The following is a 22,920-nucleotide window of genomic DNA, read 5'->3' on the forward strand; positions in this document are numbered from 1 at the left end:
TCTTAAAAAATATCTAGAATCAACTTCTTTGAGTGGGCAAACAATAGAGGATATACGCAACACTGAGAAACTGAAATGGAAAAAGGCCAGTCTAGTATTTATCACTACTCAACACACTCACATAACTTACTAGAAAGAGTAATGCCAGGCAAAATGACTGCTTGAGCCCAGGAGTTCCAGGCCAGTATGAAAACACAGCGAGACACCCTGCACCTACAGCCCACCCCCACACACAAAAAAAAGCAAAGAAAAAAAGAAGGACTGGGAATGTAGTTCAGTGGTAGAATGCTTGCCTAGTGTGTATAAAGTCCTGGGCTTGATCCCCAGCACCACCAAAACCAAAAAGAAATGAATGGGTTACACTAAAGAATATACAGAAAAAATAATCATAGATTACATCAGAAGTAACCTAGAGATCAAAAAAAATCACTTGTCCTGAATAGATCACATGTCCTCCCCTTACCCATGGAACTGCTACTAGGAGACACTGCTTCTATGGCTAGGTTAAAATGTGGAAATGTCCAAAAATCACACATAACATCACAACCCTTCACAAGAGCAGTCTTTGTTCCCAATTAAGTTGTTGACAAAATAACTCGTAACTAGCCAATTAAAAAAGGAAAGCAACCTAGACCCAGGAGACCTGTGAAACTTTTCTTTAATAATGCATAGTAATGCCCATGACACAGGGAACCCATTATATGAGGGAATGATTAGACCTCCAGCTCTAAGGCCCAACTTAAGTAAACTGAACACCAAAGATAGCAGTACTTGTTTCACAATAAGGCAAGTACTCAGGAAAAGAATTAGCCCTTACAGTGTTCATGTTGATATGGTTAAAAAAACAGGCTTGAAATAGTCATGAGTTATGGGAATGTACTACCAATTTGGAATTTAATTACAACCAAAGGGAGGCAGCTTTTGACACTGGAGACCCAAAGAGATGGGAGAAGAGTTGAGAATTCAGCTGACAACTCACCATAGTTACTATCTCCTAAATGCTACTCTTGCCAAAGGAATTAACAACATAAACCAAGAGAATAACAATACCTCTGAAATACACTGATAATTCACATTACCACCCATGCAGTCTTCTAGGCACAAAAACAACTCATCTAATCAAGGCTCCAATGTAACACTCATCTAAGTACTCTACGCACCAAAGATGTTAAGTCAGATCATCACCCCTTCAAACCAATTTTAAGACATGCCCTTACTGCCCCCAAATTCCATGCCTCCTTCCCAAGATTCCCAAAATCAGTCTTAATCCTAGAGTGTTTTTCAGGATTACTACAAACACCATGCAAATGGACTAGACCTTTTGAAAACTAGCTACGATGGGCTGGGGTTGTGGCTGAGCAGTAGAACACTTGCCTAACTCGTGTAAGGCCCTGGGTTCGATCCTCAGTACCACACACAAATAAATAAAATAAATAAAGGTATTGTGTCCAACTACAACTAAAAAAAAAAAAAAAAACCCAACTAGTTATGGTTACTGTAAAGGTAAAAGCTGGGGTAAGGTGGGGAGTTTAATAGGAATTCTGCCCTAAACTGTTGCTTTAACTAGTTCTTCTTATGTCAAATAAGGCATCATGGTGATACTGTGGTGCTGAGGCAACACAGTGAAATTCTCTACAATGTGCCCTGCTACTAAAAGAAGAAAACGACACAATAACTAGAAGTCTTCAAAAGAAAAGGATTTCTATATTGAGAGGCACAAAAGCCTTAGGGGTTCCAAATGAAAACCAAGTTTTTCCCAGGAGACTTTCTTTGCCTAAGATAAAGCCCTTAAAACTCATGCATTTTCCATTTCATTTTAAGTGCCTCACCCATACTTAAATCCATCATCACCAACCAAGCAACAGCTGTTATCTCTACCCCCAAACTCTCCTTTTATTTACCCAACATTTTTCTGCACAGAGCCTTGTGTTCAGCTCTCTACCCAAAGACAGTGGTTCACCTTGAAACTCTGTGTTATCAAGGCCCCTGATGGCCTCCACTGCATCCTCTGCCCGTTCCATGTGTACAAAGGCATAATCTTTCACGATGTCACATTCAATGACTGGACCATATTCCTCAAACTTGGCCCGAAGCTCCTTGTTGGTGCAGGTGGGGCTGATGTTGCCCACATGCAACTTTGTTGAGGTTTTACTCTTATTCTTGCTGGCTTCCACATTAATATTCACCCCATGAAGCTTGTAGTGATGCAGGTTGCGTATGGCATCCTCAGCTGCAGTTTTGTCCTCTATGTGTACAAAGCCGTAGTTCTTAATGATGTCACATTCCAGCACCTTCCCATACTGCTCGAAGAGTGAGCGGATCTCTTGCTCTGTGGCCTCCCGGGGCAGGTTTCCAATGAACAGCTTCACCATCTCGATACAGCCTGAGAAAGAAGAAACAAAATTTCTAACAAAAGACCTTAGGTTAATTGGGGGGGGGGGGGGCCTCACCACTGCCATCTTCCTTCACTAGCATATGTTTCCAATTTTGTTTCACACTCATCTCCACACAGTAATCAAAAGGAAATGGGAGTGAAGTAAATAGGCCTGCTAAGGAACCCGCCTGAGAACCTCTAGGAATGAGAACACGTCTAACAGGTCCTTAGTAGTTAAAGAGTTTAAGAGTTAGATACCTTCAAAGAATGCGAATAAAAGTGAAAATAAATGGACACCTGGGGATACTGAGCTTTTCTGCCCACTAGGTGGTCAATCACACGACAGAAATCTAACTACTGGGCTTGTTGGTTGATTGCCTGCAACTACAATTTGGCTCTTCCTCCCGCAGTAACATTAGCAGCCACCATTTCCGGAAAAGTGGGCTTTGGAATAGCTGTTTAGGACCTTCCTTTAGAAGTAACGAAGGCGGGAATGAGACCAGATAGCGCGGCGTGCAGAGTACCGGAAAAGCGTCCGAGTGGGGAACGCCTCTCTGAAGGTACCAGCCTACAAGCGCCTGCAGAATGGAGAAATGCCTGGCCAGAGGGGGGCTTCAGGTTCATTAACCAGTCAACAATGTCCCAGGTCCTGAGAAACTCTCAAGACGGGCTTGCAAATGCTCCATCTAAGGACAATGGGGTTATCTCAAAGAAAACTTCGCGGCAGGAAGCCGAGCCAAGTAGGGTAGGGGGCAGGGTGGGGGAAAGCCAGGTATTCTCGGGCGGGAGGTATTGGGGGAAGGGCTGCTTCAGGCTTACCGCGCAATGCCGAGGACCGAGGTCGTCTCTCAGTGACGGGCGCGCAGGCCGCGACCCAACCAGGACACCCCCGACGCCCAAGGTAATGAGACAAGATCTTACAAAGCAAAGGAAAGAAAGTGGAAGGGCTCGGAGTCTCTCACCGCACAGAAATCGGGAGGGCCTCTTCCTCGCGGCACGGACGCTTCTGACAAAACGCTAAAATGGCGGCGGCCGCAGCAGTGACTCTGGGTAGAGAGGGGGAGGTGACCTATCCACCGGATTGGTCGTTCAATAAAGTAAATGGCAGGCGTTCCCGAAGATCCTCCTCTTGATTGGTTACCGCGAACGCCAATTACCTGAGAGGCCGGGAAGAGGTGGAAACGTCAGTAACCCCAGAGCTTTTATGCAAAAGCCAATGAGCACCAACATTGAGAAGCCGAAGCCACTGATTGGGTAAGAGGTCGGCTTGAGGGAGGAACCACAAACGTGGGTTTCACCGGCGACTGGCGGCCCGCCATTAGGCGGAGTGAGCGAGGGCCCCGGTGTGGCAGTCGGTAGCTTCATGGCGCCAACTTTGTTAAGCTTCCACGTTTCGACACTTCCATGTGCACAACGCGAAAGCATTCTGCACTCCACTTTGTCCCCTACTCCAAGTTTCCCCCTCTAAACTCCCAAACGCCACCCACCTCGCATCCTGGATGCTGTGGACAGTAGCTTACTCAGACACAGCGCCAGGTAAGAAAACAGCGAGGACTCCCACCCGAGAAAATCAACCTTCTCAGGCTAGTAACTCGCACTGTAGCCCTGAAAGCCCCGAAGCTGCCCGCAAATTTAAAACTACTTGTAGGCAGTGAAAGGAACTCTGCAACAGTCTGTAGGTCCCGCTTGACCAGGTGTGATGGCCCAAACGTAGGCCGGCCAGAGGCAGCACCATCCATGAGGGGAGACCAAGTTCCCTCTAGCAAGCAGCCTCCCAGGATCCAAATGAAACACACCCCCACACCCCCTCCCTAAGAAAAAACGGGAGCAGCAAAGTTTTTTTGTTGTTGTTGTTTTATTTTATTGGGTGCCATCAACCAGAGCTGTAGGTTTAACACCCCCCACCCCAACCGACCTTAGAGGGAAGAGCATTGTCACAATCAGCTGTAAACAAATACAATCAAGAACATTCTTCACAGGATCTCACTCCCTCATCACATTTTCTTCCTCACCCTTTCTTTGGCTGCTTCATTTGATCCCCTGTTCATTAAGCAAGCAACTTCAGTCAAGACCCTTTGCAAAAGCAGCTTTTTTGAAGAGGAAGTTAAAGGGGAAAGGGGGATGCAAGTGCTGGATGTAAAAACTTAAAACATGAACAAAACAAGCCAAAGCAGTGAATTGTTGATGACGAAAGGGATCATCAGGAGTGGAGATGACACAAACAGAATATACTACCACCCAAAGCAGCCACAAAAGAACAAGATTAAGGAATTTGTAAAGCAAAAGGTGAAGTCAGAGTACTACACAAAAAGGTGGATTTTATAACCCAACATGATTCAGGAATCCAACAGAAGAAAACTGGTGGAGCTTATTCTAGGGTAGAAAAAGGCAAGGTCCTTAAAAATCAAAAACATGACTTTTGGAAATGTGGTTACTAATCTTGTTCCTTCTCATCTTGGACTGTGATTCACCACCAAGACTGTTAACCCACAGGTTTGGTAATGAAGAAAACCAATTCTAGTTAAAGTGTGTTGAACATGTCTTTTCCAAGGGGACCAACATTTGGTGGTAATCACAACACAGATACACATCTCTCATCTCCTTTCAGTGTGATCTTCCAATTTTTGTGTTCCAGAAACCCTGCAAACAAAACTTTCTTCTAGAGTACCAAAGAATATGAAGTCAACTCACTTCAATCGCTACAAATCTGAGACAGGAAATACTCATCTTTTGGGTTGTTTTTTGTTTGCAGTGATACGGATCAAACCCAGGGCCTCAAGCAAAAAGCTCTACTGCTGAGCTACATCTGCAGCTGGAGACATCATTTTAGGACCACCATTCATGCCAGTGTACAGACACCCAAGGACACTCAATCTAATTACTGGATTTGCCTTCTGAAATCTCACCAGATCTAGTCATAACTTGCTTTTGCAAGTCACCCAACTAACCAATTAAAACATCCCCAGGCTTTTTAAAACCAATTACAACTGGGAGGGAAATCCAAACTCCTCTCCCTGGACTCTAATACCCTATCAAATCAAGTTCTTCCTGGAATCTCTCAATCTGTTTAATCACTATCCCCGTCTAGACACAAGAGCCTTATTGTACCAAGCTCAGACTGAATATTCTTTCTGCAGATCCTTCATTGCCCCCCCCCATTTAAAGGCTTCCTCTACTCCAACCTTGCCTTGCAACTGTCTCATAACACAATGCTATTTTTCCAAATGCTACTGCTTGAAATTCTATCTTTTCATTTTCTGTCCCTCTCCTGTTCCTGGCAAATACTTATTCCATACCATATTCCCAATGTTAAAACTGCACCTGGCACCTTGAAGACACTCCAATATTTGCTAAGTTAAAATATAAAAGAACGAATGCATGTGTTAATTTGATTACCAAAAGGAGGTGAGTTTGATTTCCAGTCAGTATTAGGTTAAGAACCTGAACCAGGCTGAGGATGTAGCTTAGCATTCAAGTTTTTGCCCAGGATGTGCAAGGACCTGGGTTCCATCCCTAACACTGCAAAGAGGAAAAACAAAACAAAATCCTGGACACTCATCAGTACTGAAAAGATGTATCTTTATTCATAGTAGCTAGTCTAATTTTCCAATCTCCCTCAACAAAAAGTAGATGGCCAAAAGCCAGAGATAATCTATGCTAAGAGATTTTGAGCACTTTGACAAATGAAGCTTTGGGAAGAGAAGTTTGTAGCTTGAGTGTCTTCATATCTATGTTTATTATTTTACTGAAAATACAGCTTAAATTGTGTGTGGGGGGAGACAACTAATCCCTTATTCATCACTCTGAGAGAGAATGACACAATGTTTAACAGACCCTTGTCTGGAACATTGTAGATACCATTTTAGTGATTCGGGTTTTGTTTGGTTGGTTTAGTATCAAGGATTGAACCTGGGGGGCACCTAACTACTAAGCCACATCTCCAGTCCTTTTCATTTTTTGAGTCAGGACCTAAGTTTCTGAGGCTGTCTTTGAACTTGCGATCCTTCTGCCTCAGCCTCTAAACTGCTGGGATTACAGGCATGCACCACCATGCCTGGCTTTTTTTTTTTTTTTTTAAGATGGGGTTCTCACTTTTGTTGTAAAACTGACCTTAAATTTCTGAGCTCAAGTGATCCTTCAGCCCCTGATTCCCAAGTCTGTGGTCTATATAGGCCTGTACTACCATGTCCAGACATTTTGATGATCAAGTTTGCTAATTTGGGAGGGAGGTGGGGGACTGCAGATCAGGCTACCAATTTACTAAAAGGTAAAGTAACTTGTCCCAAGTCATCCAGAATGACATTTTATCAAAAGCATATGTATAAATAAGCACCTGGCTGCAAACCTTTAACAGGAGGGATAATATTACATGCATATAAATGAGAAATGAGCCTAGACTTTTGAAAGGGAAATGGACAAAATTCCACATGTAAGGGTAAACAGTAATGTCAGTGAAAACTTAGATACAAATAATCTATATTAGCCTCACACCCTTAGGGGTGAAAATTACAATTTATACTCTTAAAAACTCTGGTTCCTGGACCAGAAATGAATTACAGATAGGATAAATGCCCAAATTCTCTATGAATGGTCCTAGGGAGCCAGTAAGCCAACCAAAAACAGGCTTCTCAGGCCTCTAATCCCCCTCCAGCCATATATCCTTAGCCGCCTATAAAGTTCTTAACCATGCATAGTAACCTTTCTTCTTATCCAACATAGAGTAGTACTGCCAGAGAATAAAGGTAGCCAAAACTGGTGTAGTCCATTGGCCTAAGTCAATCCCAGGCATAACTCATAAAAATTCACTGCCTTCACTGTAACTCAGGTGCTGCACTCACAACTTCATCCAAAGTCTTTGCTCAGAGCTGTGTGCTATAGCCATCTCAATCTATGATGGCTAGCATTTAATGAGAATTTGTCACGTTTTTATTTGACCCTCTCTCTACACTAGCATACCATAAAGATAACAAGCAAAGTCCTGGATGGTTCAAATGGTGGTTCAATTCCTCGATCAAGCACTTTGTTAGCCATCTTCAGTGCTGGGGGTAGAACCCACATATGAGCTGAAGAAAAATTATTTAATCTATAGCCTCAACTTCCCCTCTTATAAAGTAAGTTTAGAAATATCTAGCTTGGGCCCATTAGTGTTCAACTATAATCCCAGCAACTCAAGAGGCTGAGATAGGAAGACAAAATTCAAGGCCAGCCTCAGCAATTCAGCAAGACCCTGACTCAAAAAATAAAAAGCACTGGGGATATAGCTCAGTTGGTAAAGCATGCTTGGATTCAATCCCCAGTATCAAAATAAAACAAAAACCTATAAAAATATCTAATGTATTTCGGTTGTTATGAAGACTTAATTAACACAAAAAGCATTTTGTGTGTGTTTGTTTTGTGTTTGCTGAACTGAATACAGGGCTTTGAGCATGCTAGGCAAGCGCTCTGAACAACTGAGCTACATTCCCAGCCCTGAAAAGCACTTTCAACATTTTACAGTGAAATGTTAGATGACCAAAAGGAGGCAGAATTCCTGACATCCAAAATCACATGGCAAAAAGGTAGCTCCAGGATTCAAACTCAGGAAACCTGAGACAAAAGTCTTATTCTCTCAGTAGTTAAAGCTGGTTTTCAAATCAAGTCCCACCTCCAGAAAGTATTCTCCAACAACTGGGGATACCACATCCTCTCCTTCCTAACCTAATCACTTGTCTATCATTACTTATTAACTAACTGTTTCATCGAGGTAGGTCATTGAAACTTCCACACTGTAACTTTCTCTAGGTCAGACCAAGAGCTCAGCTACCTGAGCACTGCATTTCAAGCATTATAGACAGATATTTCAAATGATTTACAGCTAAACCTGAAATCCCATTTTATAACCTTTTTAAAGGTATAAATTTTCCATATGCTGTCCTCCTCTATTACCTAAATTCCTATTATTACACAGCATACTCGTCCATAAATCCAGTAATGAATATATTTTCATTATGATTTCACTCAACCATGGGAGTCCACAGACTTGACTTGGCTGGACAAAATGCCTGAAGAACCAATAGACTATGCAAGAACTTTGCCAGAGCTTAACTAGGGGTTATGACTAGTAGGCAACCTACCTGTAGAGACTGGCCCCTCAGTGATAGTCCCATTCCTCCATTACAAAAGATGGGGCCCCAGGCCCACCCTAAACAGAATTTAAAACAAGGTCCAAACTCAAGAGAGAAAGCTGGCAAGGCTAGAAGTCTCTATGTGGCCTTGTTCCAAGAATAAATCAACTAAAACTTCTCCAATGACTGCAAAGTTGTAGAGGTGACAGGTGTAAAGTTGAATGATCAGAAGACAGACTGAGAGCACATTTCCTAAAACATACATCAAATGTCCCTTCTCTCATTCACTAAATCCAACTTTTCCCAAGTTATAGGACCTTGGAAATCAAATTTAAAAAATCAAAGTAGGAGTGCAATATGGGATTAACACAAATGGTACAATTTAAATTTAAAAAGGGGAGATTTTAAAACATCTGCAAGAGAAAGGAAAATGACAAAATGATTTAGCTTTGTAGCTCCTTATGGCTTGAAAGCCTGAGGGCTGAGACAACAAGGGCATCAGGACCTAAAAATGACAGACAAAGTTAAGAGTGATCAAATAGGCCAGGTCACTCTGAAGAGTTGGGGCTGCAATAAAGAACCTCAACACTGGCCCTGAAAGCACATTAAGCTTTTTGCAGGAATCATGGGATTGAGACAGTGGCAGAACTCTCACTGAAGATAAAGGAAGATGACAGAAAGCCACATTGACAAAGAAATATTGCAAATAACAGAGGCCACAATCACAGCCCTATAATTGACCCTCAATTTTCCAGGGTAATTAATCAAAGGTCAGCTTGTTAGCATGGCCCTCAGATCATTCCACCGTCACACAGAAAAGTAATAAGAAACTTATGAAACTTCTCTTCCCATTCTTCCCCAGTCCTGCAAAGAAATAAAAAGGAGCAGCAAAGCACCCAAAGGCAAAGCAATGAGCAGAAAGAGAAGCAAAGAAAAGAGCTATGGCCCCCGTACCCCCTTGACCCCATTTAGCATCCACAAATACAAGCTCATGGTTTTAAAAGCATATTATTTTTTTGCACATTTGGCAGAGGCAAGAGGAGATCGAGGGCAAACTACTCTTGTCATAGGCATGTTCATATGACGCTAAGGAGGCAGACAACCCATCTGGACTCTTCTTGACACACATACCTCCCCAGTGAACTTTGCCCTAGCAGCCTCCCAAGTCAAAAATCTCTTAAAGCACCCTTTCCACAGGAGCATGAGTAGGTTTTCCTGATATAAACCCATCCAGCCAGTCTTATTTCATTCACCCATCATTACCAAGCCTCCATCTTGTTCTCTCTTGAAATTGTCATATTTTTTGCCCAGGTCCTCAACTCCCAGCTCTGGAGTAAGAGTATAGGCAGAATCCTCAATTTCTCACCCAATTCCAGCATCCCCATAGTTCATTTTACTAGCACCTCACCCACTTCCCAGTCTGTTATGACACCTCCAAATATAAACCCAGCAAGAAGACATCTGAAAACCATTAACAGATGGGCACAGGCAAAGAAGTCTCAGGTGCTGTGATGGGTTGGCAGGATGCAGGAGGACATTCCATGGTGAAATTCAACAGGCGAAGTACCAGGACACTCTGGCCAGAATGCCTCACAACTGCTTCAAATTTTCCCTGTACCCTCCTTTCTCCAACCACAGGGCAGCATCAGATAGGGACATTACCCCCACCGGACTATGGCTCCCTTCCAGGTCCCAGCCCAGGTGCTCATTAGAGCCAACTGTCTGAAGGATATACCCCACCTTGTGAACACCACAGCAGCCCATTCCCCACTTAATATTCGAGAAAAGCCAACCCCTACAACCACCCTGCTGGAGCTCAGGTTGTTTCTGGAGAAAAGGCAGGGCAAATAGCCAACCATAGGCAGAGGAAAATGGGTATTATATTACTGCATTTTGGTGTGACCAAATTGAGGGCTAAGAAGTCCAACCACTTGGTCTGGACTCTCCTGCCCTAAAGATGGCTGAAAGCTAGTAGGACGCCGATGAGCTAAATCCCACTGGGCAGCAGAGAAATCATTCTAATTCCCACATTCAAACCCCGTTCCAAACCCACCCTGGTTTCTGAGGCTACCTGCCCTTTAGTTGTCATGACTTCCTGGATGTCAAACTGGCTCCTCTGACACTGAGTGCAATCAAGACAATGACAACCAGGTTTCCAAACTGCAAATCGCCCCAAGTTTTATTTGTAGTCCATACAAAAGGGGGGAAAATTAAGGTTTTCTAACACCACCTACTTGGGGAGATGGGGAATTGGGACTGTGCTGCTCACCATCGCTAGAACATCAGTGGTGAGCAGGGATTTGGACACATACCAACTGACTGTCCCAATAGGATCTCAGTCTCAACAGTCTACAGAGGAACAATCAGGGCCCCCTGGACTGCTGGCACAGCTTGGCGCACAGGAAATGGTTAAGCTAACCCTTTCCTGGCCTCCCTCACATCTAAAAGAAAAAGGCGCCGCCGACCTCAGCTGCAGGTTGCTTCCCCATCCACACGACCTTAAATATCGCGCACAAAAATAAAAGGGAGCCAGGAAAAAATAAAAACAAAAGTGATTCCCATTCTGGAGAGATGGGAGGCAGGGTAGAGGGGAAACCGCAGATCTAGAGCCAGTAACAAGATGTGATGCTGAGGCGAAGGAACAAAGTAGGTTACTGCCAAACACTCAAAAGGATGGTCTCCTGGGGAAGGCCCACATGGTAGAGGGAGGGGATGAAAAACCACAATGGGAGAGGTATGGGCCAGAGTGGTTATAACCTGGGTCTGCACCCTACCTACCTCTCCCTCCCTCCCCGTGGTGCCCCATCCCCAGGATGGCCCTACATGCGGCGCTGGTAGCCAGAGTGCATCTGAGCTGCCCGCAGGTAATCATTATAGGAGCCCGAATAGCGTGCGTAATCGGAATGGGCATCGGGCAGGCGACGGTAATCCAGCGAGGACTTTGTCGGCGAGCGGCGGAACGAAAGCTGCGACTCTGATAAACGGCGGTAATCAGAGAGCTCGGCTAAACGCCGGTCGGAACCATACCTAGTCGAGAGAAGAAGACAGTTGGTGAATGAGACAATTGAGGGGAGGGCTCCAGATGGGCATGGGGGAGATGCCAATAGGGACAGGGAGGGTGTGATCAGATTGGTCTCCAACAGTTTGGTTTCCTTTTGTCAGAAGGTTCTTCACCCTATCCAGGCCAAGAAATCAAGCCTGGGTTCAACTCATTAGGAAACCAAGCCCTCCACTGAAGCCCTCCTTTCCAAGTGGCCAAGGTGAATTTTGGTCTATAGTCCCAAACCACAAACAAAATATCCCCACCCATGGGTCCTACACAAAGACTTTGGTTGTTTATCAACAGAACGGCGGATGAAAGCAAGGTCCCCAACTTCCCAGAGTGTGGACGCATCTCATAAACTTGCCTTCAGCCATTAAGTGCCAAAAGGACTACTCTTTCACGCCCACCCCCACCAACACCAGGACAACAAGGTAACAGGCTTAAGAATCCCTGAGACATAGGGAAAGGGTATGAGCCATAATCCTGCAGGCAGTGGCTCCTAAGGCACCTGGGCTAGTCTAGAATGGTGACATTTTCCCAGCCTGACTGGTACCACCCCAGGCTGAGCTGTGCTCCACCTGAACCCTGGTGACCAGAAAAGTTCACAGACACCGACCCCCCTCGGCCTCTGCACACCCCACAGGAGTAAAGGAGAAAAGACCGAGGGAGGGGCCTAAAATTCCCCTCCCATGCCAACCTCAGCCCCTTGCCCTAAGCCCCAGCTGGGGGCAGAGGCGGGGGGGCATACAGTACCTTTTCGACATGGCGACAGCCTTTTTGTAGGGATCGTCGTAGCTGGCCCGGGGTGGGGAGAGGCGGGTACGCTCATAGGGCGGCGGGGTGCTGTTGGCGTTGGCAACGGCCCCCTGGGACATGGACAGGTAGGCTGCAGACGGCTGACCTGCCCCATCGTAGGCATTGCCCGGCTGGCCACGGTAGGAGGCAGCAGCCTGGGGATGCTGCTGGGCAGCATAGGAAACAGCCAATGAGGCTGATGACTGAGTGCGGTAAGGAGCTGCCAGGGTGGCAGAAGGCTGGGCCCCGTAGGCAGCTGCGGCACCATAGGAGCCAGTGGCCGCAGCAGCCGACTGAGCCCCATAGGAGCCTGACAGGCCCATCGATGCTTGGGCCCCATAACTATTCAGTTGGGTCTGGACAACTGGCTGGGCCCCATAAGAGCCAGCCATTGGGGTAGTGGCTTGTGCAGCATAGGCGGCTGGCTGGCTGGCATAGGCAGCAGCTGTGGCTGGCTGTGCCACATAAGCAGCAGGCTGGGAAGAGTAGGAAGCAGCCTGCTGTGCAGCATATGGGGCAGACTGGGCATTGTAAGAAGCCGAGGGCTGGGCACTGTAAGAAGCTGCCTGGGCTCCATAAGCTAGCGAGGAGGCTGCAGACTGGGCCCCATAGGAGGCAGCCTGAGCCCCGTAGGAGCCTAGGGAGGAAGCTGCTCCCTGGGTGTTGTAGGAGGAAGCAGCTGCACGAACCCCATAGGAAGAGGCAGCCTGGGCGCCATAAGAGGATGGCTGGTTACCATAGGAGGCAAGGGAGGAGCCCTGAGCCCCGTAGGAGTTGAGCGAAGAAGCTGCCGCTGCCTGACCCCCATAGGAGGAGAGGGCTGAGGCTGAGGGTTGGGCTCCACCATATGGGCCGAGAGAAGAAGCTGCGGCAGACTGGGAGCTAGGGCTAGCCAGCTGGCCCCTGTATGGGGCCCCAAGGGAGACAGAGGGCTGAGCGCGGTAAGAGGCTGCCTGGGCTGTCATGGGCTGAGTCCGATAGCCGACACCCAAAGAGGCAGAAGGCTGGGCCCTGTAGGCAGCTCCCAGCGACACTGAGGGCTGGGCCCGGTAGGTGGCTGGCTGGGCCGTCAGAGGAGCCACATAAGAGGCTCGGGGAGGTGAACGGCGCAGGGGGCTTCGGTCGCGACCAAAGAAGGGTGGCGTGGGCTGACGGGCTTGCCCATCAAAGCCACCAGTGCTGTTGCCAAAAGCCTGTTGGTAGTCGAAGGTGGCAGAGAAGCCACCAGTTCCAGGGAATGCCGTATCCCCAGCCCCTGGTTTCTTGGTCTTGTCCCCAGACTGGATAGCCAGGCCAGGCCCCTTCTTCTGACCCTTGGTTGAGAGTTCCACGTTGATGCGCTTGCCCTTCACTTCTTTGCCGTTGAGCTGCGCGATGGCGGCTTTGGCATCTGCTTCCTTCTCCATGTGAACAAACGCGTAGTCTGATAAAGCAGCAGACAGAGGGTTAGCAATTAGGGGGGCAGGGCATGCTACCAGATGGGTCCCAAATTGGATACAACAGCACCCAGCTGTTGCCAGTTACCTCTAGGCCACCAAACCCTCCTCTCCAGGAGTATGTCATAAAATATTGGCTCCCACATAACAAAGCTTCTGACTGTCCCAAAGAGTCACCTTTGACTAGGGCTTTTTCCCATTCTCCCTTTTCCCCCTGCCACTTCACCCAACTCCCTGGTGAGAAAAGAAAGAGTAAAGATGAACTGCAACACAGGATAAAAATCTTCACAGCTACTTTAAGACTAAACCAGCAGACAAAACAAAGAAAGGGTTTCTGGATCACTCAATTATTCAGTGTTCTCATCCCATGCTCACCAAACACCACTGCTCACCTTTGACGCTTAGCTCTCAAGCACTAGCCATTTCTCAGCCTAGATCAATTAAGGTGAAAGAGACTCAATTCAAGCAAGAGCCTACAAAGAGCAAGCAGTTCACAAAATTCCTCCAATGTAATCTCCCCTCTTTTCACATTACTTTCCAACTTTCAAAGTACTTTCATGCACACAACCTCACTTGGGCCTTATAACAATCCTGTAAGGTGGCACAACAAAGGATCATCATCTCCACTTTACTGTTGGGCAAACATGTTCAAGAATTTTTATGTGGCTTACCCTTGCCCAAATCAAAGTATAATCAATGCCAGGACCAGTTTCAGCTCTTCTATGCCCCATGCATGCCCCTTTGCTACACCCATCTGTCCCTGGGACAGATTGGTGTAAGGTATAACTGTGTAGTATGAAAAAAAAAAAAAAAAACGTAAACTTAGAGAGATGCTAGACCCTATGTACATCTACAAGGTAAGGGAATGGAAACTAAGACCCCTCCCCCTCAGGCATATTACATCCTCTACCACTTCCTCTTTAAAGGACAGAGAGGTATACCTTATCCTTTGGAGTTCTGTTCATAGGACAGAATGCACACAGGAAAGACCTGGTTTCTCAGCTATGAGGCAAGAAGCTGCAATCACTACAAGCTAGAAGGTCACCCCTGAGGCTTTCATTCAAGACCTAAATGAATTGTGTGAGGAAGAGGAATTAAGACAGGCTATAAATCTCAAAACTGAACTATTCATCTACCACAGAAGAAAACTTTAGAAAGGAAAAAAAATTCTCAGGGTTGTGTCCATACAAGAAATTGTAGAAATTGCAATGGTGCAAACAGGACCTGAAGAACAATGAGAGGAGCTTGTCCCTGAGAAATAAAGCCCTGCAGTTAAAGGCCCTGTGGTTATTTTAAGAAAAAAATCCAAATGCTGGGATCCAATCTCTGTCACATCAGTTTAAAAAATAAAAAGATACCTCGAAGAAGTTCCCAACATCCCATTTTCCAATAAAAGATATCCTTTCTATGACCTTCAAACAAGTGTCCTTATTTTTAGAAATTTTCATTTTAAAAAATAATGGAGATACCCTCACTTGCATACCCACAGATCTATTTCTCCTAAAGAATATTATCTTTCATCTCTAATAAAACACAATGTCATCTGCACACACAAACTTGGAACTTTCTAAAGATGATAAAAGAACAAAACGAACTATCACAATTCTCAAGTCTTCAACACTCCCACAGAGAAAGCCTGATTCCTTATTTACCAATTATGAAAAGCTAAGCATTCCATTTCACTTGGCCACACAGTACTAGAATTATCCTCTGATCTCTCATCTTCATTCTGGGTAGCTAGCTAAAAAACAGTAGCAGGTGGTCTAACGTCTCTAAAAGCAGAGACTGTGCTGACCCTCAGGAATGGCAAAACCACCTAGAGAATGCAATGACAAGCAGAAAGGCTCACTCAAGGTAAAGAGAAAACAGGAAGATCTGCTAGAGCCTGTAGGCAGACTGGGGGAGGGGGGATGAAAGGGGATAATCTCCAGGCACTGTGAGGGATTAAGGAAACACACCACATTCCTGATTATTTGGTCTACAAATTCCCCCAAACATCCATTGTCTACTCCCTACATAGCTGGATTTTATTAAGAGACCAAGAAGTAAAATTTAAAAACTGAGATTTCAGGTCTGGAGATGTAGCTCAGTAAGCTGAGCTCATGCTTAATATGTGTGAGGCCCTAGGTTCAATTCCCTGCACTGCAAAAAGAAAAAGCAGGGTTGGTTTGATTTCACATGTTCAGTTCAACTGACAGCCCAGATGAACTATGTAACTGTTGGTGGGGGAAGACACAATTATAGCCAAATTATATCTAAGTTTCTAAACCTGATATCTGAAAGGAATTATAACTAGGTTGTCCAAATGACTGAATCACATTAGGGTTAACTGTGTCCCATCACACTGAGTAGCCAAATTCAAGCCTAACCCCATCAAAGATGCCCAGAATCCCAACTCCTTCCCAGCCATCAGAGTATCAGAGGTTCGAAGAACTCCAGGGACTCTTTTGCCTGGATAGTTAGCTCAAAGTAATCTCTCCGTTAAGACTAGCATTAAACCTAACAAGTAGTTCTGCAGATACCTCCTAATGGTCTGATGACATCACAATCCCTCTAGTACCAAAGTTAAGAGAATCCAGAAAAACAACTTTTCCTATCCCAAGATGATTTTTTAAAAACTTTGAAACTATAGAGCTCGGTATTTAAAGGATGGCTACCCACAAAAGAGAAGGGATAATTTTCCTCTTCTGACTCAGACCTCCCCTGAAGTATGCAATGGCCAAAGTCTGCAAGTGGTTCTTGAAGCTATTCATCTTTGAATACCCAATAGGACACAGCTGCAGAGAGTGGTTACCACTGTTGCTATGGAGATTTTTGGTCTACAAATCATATCTAAGCTCCTAGAGTAACCAAGCAACCATGTTTTTCTCCTGTGAAATAAAACAGAGCTAGCTGTCCTGTGCTTTTCAAAGATTTGACAGGGCTGAGGGTGTGGCTCAATGGTAGAGTCCTAGCACAGCATGTAGGCCCTGAGTTTGAACCCTAGAACTGCAAACCAGAAGACCTGACAGCAAATCAAAACGCTCATTCACAGTCAAGAAATGAGTAAGCTATTTATTGAGCCAGTCTCTTCTACAAATTCCCAACTTTAAATCCTAAGTTTTTTCACCCTTAAGAACTATAGATATCAGTGAAGGATATCAGTGCATCAGGTGCTATTGCATATAAGCCTAACAACAATGGAAGACACCTCCCTGAGGAAGTCCAAGCATTTCTGCTAACAAATGTTTACAAAGGAACAAAATGCACAAACTTTTCTCTCTAACTCTCACAGGGAATCAGCCAGAAATTCTAAAACTCATGTGAAGTTATCATGCACTTTACCACTACCACCACCACCACCACCCTTCCCCCGGTCACTTAGTGTTGATCCCAAACAAATTGAAGAACATTTTTGGCTTTCTCTACCACTTGAGAACAAGCTTCTTGATCATGAGTTCCATAGAGATTGCCCCAAGTACTGATTCTAGACTTTCAATCTACCAGACACCCTGCCTAACAACTACAAAAGAAACCTAACAGATTAATTAAACACAAAACTCTCATACCCCTTGCTGGCCAAGTACCCAATCTGACACCCTCCCACTCTTTCATTCTAAACAAAATCAAAAATCCATGCACCATACATCCTGCCTCAGAGCACCCAGCAGGAAAGCCCGATTCCGGATAGTCTCGTGGACTTGCATAACCTAAGTTGAGGAAAATAGAATGGAGTATTAATGCAGAATAAGAATTTGTTCCTAGTAAGGGACACAATAACATTTCCCCAACTTGTGGAAAGGACAAGGAATGGCCAAAGATGTGCCTTTACCGGACAACAAATGAAATATCTTTGGTGACCATTAACAAGCAACTGCACCTATTTATTTCTCATCCTCAAAGCGTCTCACACAGGGTATGAGCAGGCATGAATCCAACACCAGGAGGGCATCACATACTCCCAGGTGCATCCTTGAAAATAACAGGGCAAAGTTAACTCAGATCTGTTCCCAAGTGGAACAAAGACAGGCCACATATATACAAGGGCTGACCCATCAAATCTTCCCCAAAAGAGAAAGAACTTAGGGGATAAGAACTCAGAATATTAAAAAAGAAAAAGAAAAAAAGAAAAAGAAAAAGTCGACTGGGCTCCAAAAAGGAAATCAAGCCTAAATTATGGTGACACATTTTTCTCAAAGAAAAGGCAAACTAGGGATCTGCTCTGAGAATTCAAGCAATGACAACTCTCAAGTAAATCGTTTTCAGCCAATGTTTAAGGAAGACCTCTCACACATCTCTCCCCATAATCCCCTCAGCCAAAGTATGCCCCCTTGCAAAAGTCTCCAAGCTTATGAAAGAATGACACTGCCCTGGGGCATCAGTTTGGCAAGTAAAGCTGTACAAAAGGGGCCCTCATAAAACAAATCTCCTTCCACAAGCAAAAAGGTCAGGGTTTCCAGCTAACAGATCTAAAATCGAGCCCAAAGGGTGGGGAAAGAGGGAAAACAGGTTTAAGGGAGTTGGACCACAAAGCTGCCACATCTAACCCATCAAATACTGAAAATACCAAAGTGGCTCGGAAGGGGCCCTTCCTGTACCCATGAGGAGACCCATGCCAAACAATACTAAGAGATCCCAGCCCGAGAAACGTCCAAGGGCCCCGTTACCTTCCGCTTGGGAGCATTCATCGGGAGGGAACACGAGGGCGGCCTTGGGGCGTCAGCCCCCACCTTTTCCCTCTTCCCTTGCTCTGACCGACGTCTGGAGAGGAAGTGGGGAAGTGGCGAAATCTTCCCCGCTCCATGATCCGGCTTGTGCCCGTCACTTCCCAATTTCCGCTCGGTGCCAGGCCCAGGAGACCAGAAGACGCGCCCCCGGTACACTCGCAAGTCTCTGGCGCGTCCCCGGCCCCGTGGCTCGGCTCGCAGTGGCCGCCGCACCCTCCCAGAGCCGCTTCCTCCCACTTGGTGAACGGTGCCTGGACCGCAGGGGAGGAGGGTGGCTCTGCCCAACGCACCCCCAACACCTCTGGCCTCGCCCCAGCGCACTTCCCCACCCTGCCCAACCGCGCAGTGACCGACCCCCGGGTAAGGGGCGTGGCTAACAGGCAGAGTGCCCCGAGCGCGCCCCCGCCCCCGAGCGTGCCTCCGTGTTACCTTTTACCACGTCACACTCGATGACGCGTCCGCGGCGCTCGAAGAGGCTGCGCAATTCCTGGCTCGTGCATGCAGCCGACACATTGCCCACGAAAATCTTCCAAGTGTTCAGCGGCCTTGGGCGCGACATCTCCACCACGAGCGCGCGCCCCGGCCGCAGCTCGTGGCCGTGCAAGGCCTCGATGGCGCGCAGCGCGCCTGCGTTCTCGCGCATGTGCACGAAGGCAAACTGTTTCATGACGGCGCAGCTCATGACCGTGCCGTAGGGCGCGAAGAGGGCTGCCAGCTCCTCCGGCGTTGTATCCGCCCCGTCGACGTTGCCCACGAATATCTTCATTTTGCCGCCGCAGCCGCCTTCCCGGAGAGCCGGGACCGCTCCTCCAGCGACAGCCGAGACGTCCGACCGACCGGCAGTCCTCCCCAGGAATGGCTGGCGACCGAGAACCCTGCCGCGCAGGCGCGCTGATCTAGCCAATCGGGACGGGCATCCCGCGCGTGCGGCAGCCAATCATAGAGACTGAAAGAAGATGCGCTCGGGCGCAGCCAATCACAGAGGGCCTGGAGCCCGCTCGTTAGCGGAGGGGGTGGGAGAGGGACGACGACGCGCGACCAACCGCCGCTGCCGGGGGGAGGGGAAGGAGGGTTGGAGAGGAGGGAGCGCGCGCGGGTTGCGCGGGCGGCAGAGGCCTAGTTGGAGAGGCGGCCTCTGGCCTGGGTGGGGCCCCGACTCCAGGGCCCAAAGGAAAACTTTGTTCAGTCGGAAGTCAGGGCTCCTCCCATTCTGGCAGTCTTAACTAACCCCGTGCCTGGAGACTGCAGCGTGAATGACCCGAGGAAGGCCAGGCCTGGCGGGAGAAACCGGGACCAACGCCTCTAGTCAGCAGACCGCCCCGGGACTGTGCAGGGCGTCCGCTGGTCCTCAGGCGTCTACCCCAGGAGTCCTGGTGCCTTTAACTCAGTCTTTGCAGGCACATTCCCCCGGGTAGACACTGCAGACAGCGAAAAATTAGAGCCGGTCCCTGCCGTGATGGAATTTTCAGTCGAAAAATAAGGAAATGACTCTTGGATCTTTGACGATTTCCACGATTAAAACATTTACAAAATGGAAAATTAAAATAATCCTTGAAGAGGCAAAAATTGAGCCTCACAAAAGAAAGAAAAAGTTTTAAACCAACAGATTTAAGTATGTACATGGCAGAAGACACCAAAAACAAAGTCATGTGACAAATTCGCAAATATTCTTCACATGTTCATTCAACATACTGCATGGAACACCTGCCATGTAGACAGCATCAATGATATAGGAGTTAATGTTTGGATCTGAACCCGAAGGCTTATATGTGGAAGTCTTGGTCCCCAATATAGCACTGTTAAAAGGTGAGGCTTTGGGGAAGTGAGTGGATTATTTTTTTTTTTTAAAGAGAGAGAGAGAATTTTTTAATATTATTTTTTTTTTTTAGTTCTCGGGGGACACAACATCTTTGTTGGTATGTGGTGCTGAGGATCGAACCTGGGCGGCACGCAAGCCAGGCAAGCCCGCTACTGCTTAAACCACATCCCCAGCCCGAAGTGACTGGATTATGAGGACTTCAATCACATCAATGGATTAATCCATCTGATTTGTACCTGAATGGGCTACTAGGAGGTGGTGAAAACTGTAAGAGGTGGGACCTATTTAAAGATGTAGGTTTTTGTCTGCCATCTCCACAATTGATACTCCCCCTGCACCCTCAACCATCTCCCCATCCCTACCTTTTCTGTGGCCATGGGGATGAGCCACTCTGCTCCACTATGCTCTTTCCCCCATGATGCTTTCCCTTACTATAGACCCAAAGCAATGGAGCCAAACAACCATGGACTGAAATCTCTATAATCTTGAGCCAAAATAAATATTTCCTTAATTAAGTGGATTTTCTCAGGTATTTTGTAACAGTGATGAAAAACTAACACAGCAGTGAATAATAACAACCAAGATAACAAAATCTCAATCTTGGTGCTCATATTTTGGTGGGGAGAGAGAAAATAAACACAGCAGGTAGATGGTGATGAAGAATTCAAGTAATCAAGATGCCATCCTCTGAGGAAAGATCATTCCAGCTGGAAAGTATAAGACAAAAAGTCCTGGAGCAGGAGCAAATCAGGCTGGTTCCAGAAAGAGCAAAGAGCCAGTATCCCTGGAGCCTGGAAAAGGGAATAATAGGAAGAGAAGGAAGGGGGAAGGATAATGCCACACCTTGTGGGCCATTGAATTACTTTGGTTTTCATTGTAAGGCTGGAAGTCTATGGAGGGCATAGAACATATGGGTTGATCTGATATGACATCTGTATCTGTTTCATAGTTTTATAAGTATTGTACCTCCTCTTAAGGTGAGTAAAAAGACTATAGAGGAAACAATTGTTTCCTCAGAATAATTATCGCCACTGCAAAAGTCCAGGAGAGAGATGATATGAACAAGGTTGAATTAAGGAAAAGCAAACAGGTTGGATGTAGTTTGATGTCAGCTATCACCGCTGTGATTGGATGTGAGTTGTGAAAGGGAGGAGTTAAAGATGACATGGAGCACATGGAAGCATGAAGTTGCTATTTACTGAGATGGGCTACATTATGAGAAACACTTGCTATAAAAATCAGAAATTCAGTTTTAGAGATTGCTATGATCTGAAAGTTTGCATCCCCCAAATCCTCTAGTTGAAACCTGAGTGATGGGGTTAGCACGTAAAGCAGGTGGTACATACCTGTAATCCTAGCAGCTCAGGAGGCTGAGGCAGGTTTGAAAGTTCAAAACCAGCCTCAGCAATTTAGTGAGGCCCTAAGCTATTTAATGAGACCCTATCTCAAAATAAAAAATTAAAAGGGCCGAGAGTGTGGCTCAGTGGTTAAGTGCCCCTGGGTTCAATTCCTGGTACCAAGAAATAAAAAGACTGAAACTCCTGCCCTTTTGAAAGATGCCCCAGCCAGGTGTAATGGCACAGGTCTAAAATCTCAGCAACTTGGGAGCTGCGACAGGAGGATCGTAAGTTCAAACCAGCCTCAGCAACTTAGTAAGATCATGTCTCAAAATAAAAAGGACCTGGGATATAACTCAGTGGCAAAGCACCCCTGGATTCAATTCTCAGCACCAAAAATAAATAAGTAGATACCCCAGTAGCCAGTTGTGACTCAGGAAGCTGAGGCAGGAAGATTGCAAATTCAAGATTAATCTGGAAAAATTAGTGAGACTCTTGTCTCCAAATAAAATTTAAAAGAAGGACTGAGTTGTGCTCAGTGGTAGAGCAGTTGCTTACATGTGTGAGGCCCTGAGTTCAGTCCTTGGTGCTGATAAAAAATTTTAAAAAAGGAAAAGAGCATCTTGGGCAATTGAATGGGTCTGGAGTTCAGGACTGAAGGTATAAATTTGGAAATCTTAATAGTTAATATCTATACTATACAAATAACCGCAACAAATTGATGAAGAAAAATTAGGCAAATGATCAAGCATTTGAACTGACAGTTTTATAGAAAAGAACTGCAGGGCTGGGGATGTGGCTCAAGTGGTAGTGCGCTCGCCTGGCATGCGTGCAGCCCGGGTTCAATCCTCAGCACCACATACCAACAAAGATGTTGTGTCTGCCGAAAACTAAAAAATAAATATTAAAAATTCTCTCTCTCTCTCTCCTCACTCTCTTAAAAAAAAACTGCAAATGGCCAATAAATAAACTGCAGTCACAGGGAAATTCAATTTCCCAAGAAAAAATATTTTTTCACCTCTTCAGATTTGCAAAAGTATTGTCATCTATTGCTGAGAAAACCACATTCATATACGGATGATATCATGAATTCTACATCCTTCTTGAGAAATATTCAGACAGTATCAAATTTTGTGCTCAAGATTTTGTGGGTTTTTATTGGTTTTTTTTGTGTGTGTATGTGTGTTTTGGATTTTTCATTTGTTTGTTTTGTTTTGTTTTGTTTTGTGTTTTGGTACTGGGAATTGAACCCAGGAGCATTCTACCTCTGAGCTACCATCCCTAGCCCATTTTATTTATTTTTTTT

At 45.9% G+C, this 22,920-nt stretch overlaps 1 protein-coding gene and 1 long non-coding RNA gene across 14 annotated transcripts in view; one reads left to right on the forward strand and one right to left on the reverse strand.

The window, feature by feature from the left end:
* The window catches only part of Rbm14 (RNA binding motif protein 14), a 75,570-nt gene extending 56,224 nt beyond the window's left edge, over positions 1 to 19,346 (reverse strand). For 3 of the 13 annotated variants that reach the window (XR_013437401.1, XR_013437399.1, XR_013437400.1), the window contains exons 1-2: positions 3,194 to 3,511; positions 1,961 to 2,383 (exon numbers count right to left, since the gene is read on the reverse strand). Coding sequence is in view for 8 of the 13 variants with exons in the window: in XM_005333369.5 (XP_005333426.2) it covers positions 11,298 to 11,505; positions 12,275 to 13,739; positions 18,888 to 19,224 (2,010 nt within the window). In the remaining 5 variants the exon portion in view is untranslated. Of the gene's footprint in view, positions 1 to 1,960; positions 2,384 to 3,193; positions 3,532 to 10,630; positions 11,506 to 12,274; positions 13,740 to 17,373; positions 17,704 to 18,398; positions 18,695 to 18,887 lie in introns of those variants that run through there. The other 10 variants (XM_040284053.2, XM_005333369.5, XM_040284054.2 and 7 more) reach the window with 10 other exon arrangements.
* Positions 19,347 to 19,396: 50 nt separating this feature from the next.
* LOC120889523 (uncharacterized) lies at positions 19,397 to 20,792 on the forward strand. The gene is made up of 2 exons (XR_005733428.2): positions 19,397 to 20,264; positions 20,348 to 20,792. It is a non-coding gene; the product is annotated as an uncharacterized LOC120889523 (long non-coding RNA).
* The last annotated feature ends 2,128 nt before the right edge of the window (positions 20,793 to 22,920 follow it).

This window comes from Ictidomys tridecemlineatus, chromosome 4, assembly GCF_052094955.1.
Source record: "Ictidomys tridecemlineatus isolate mIctTri1 chromosome 4, mIctTri1.hap1, whole genome shotgun sequence".
Lineage (NCBI taxonomy): Eukaryota > Metazoa > Chordata > Mammalia > Rodentia > Sciuridae > Ictidomys > Ictidomys tridecemlineatus.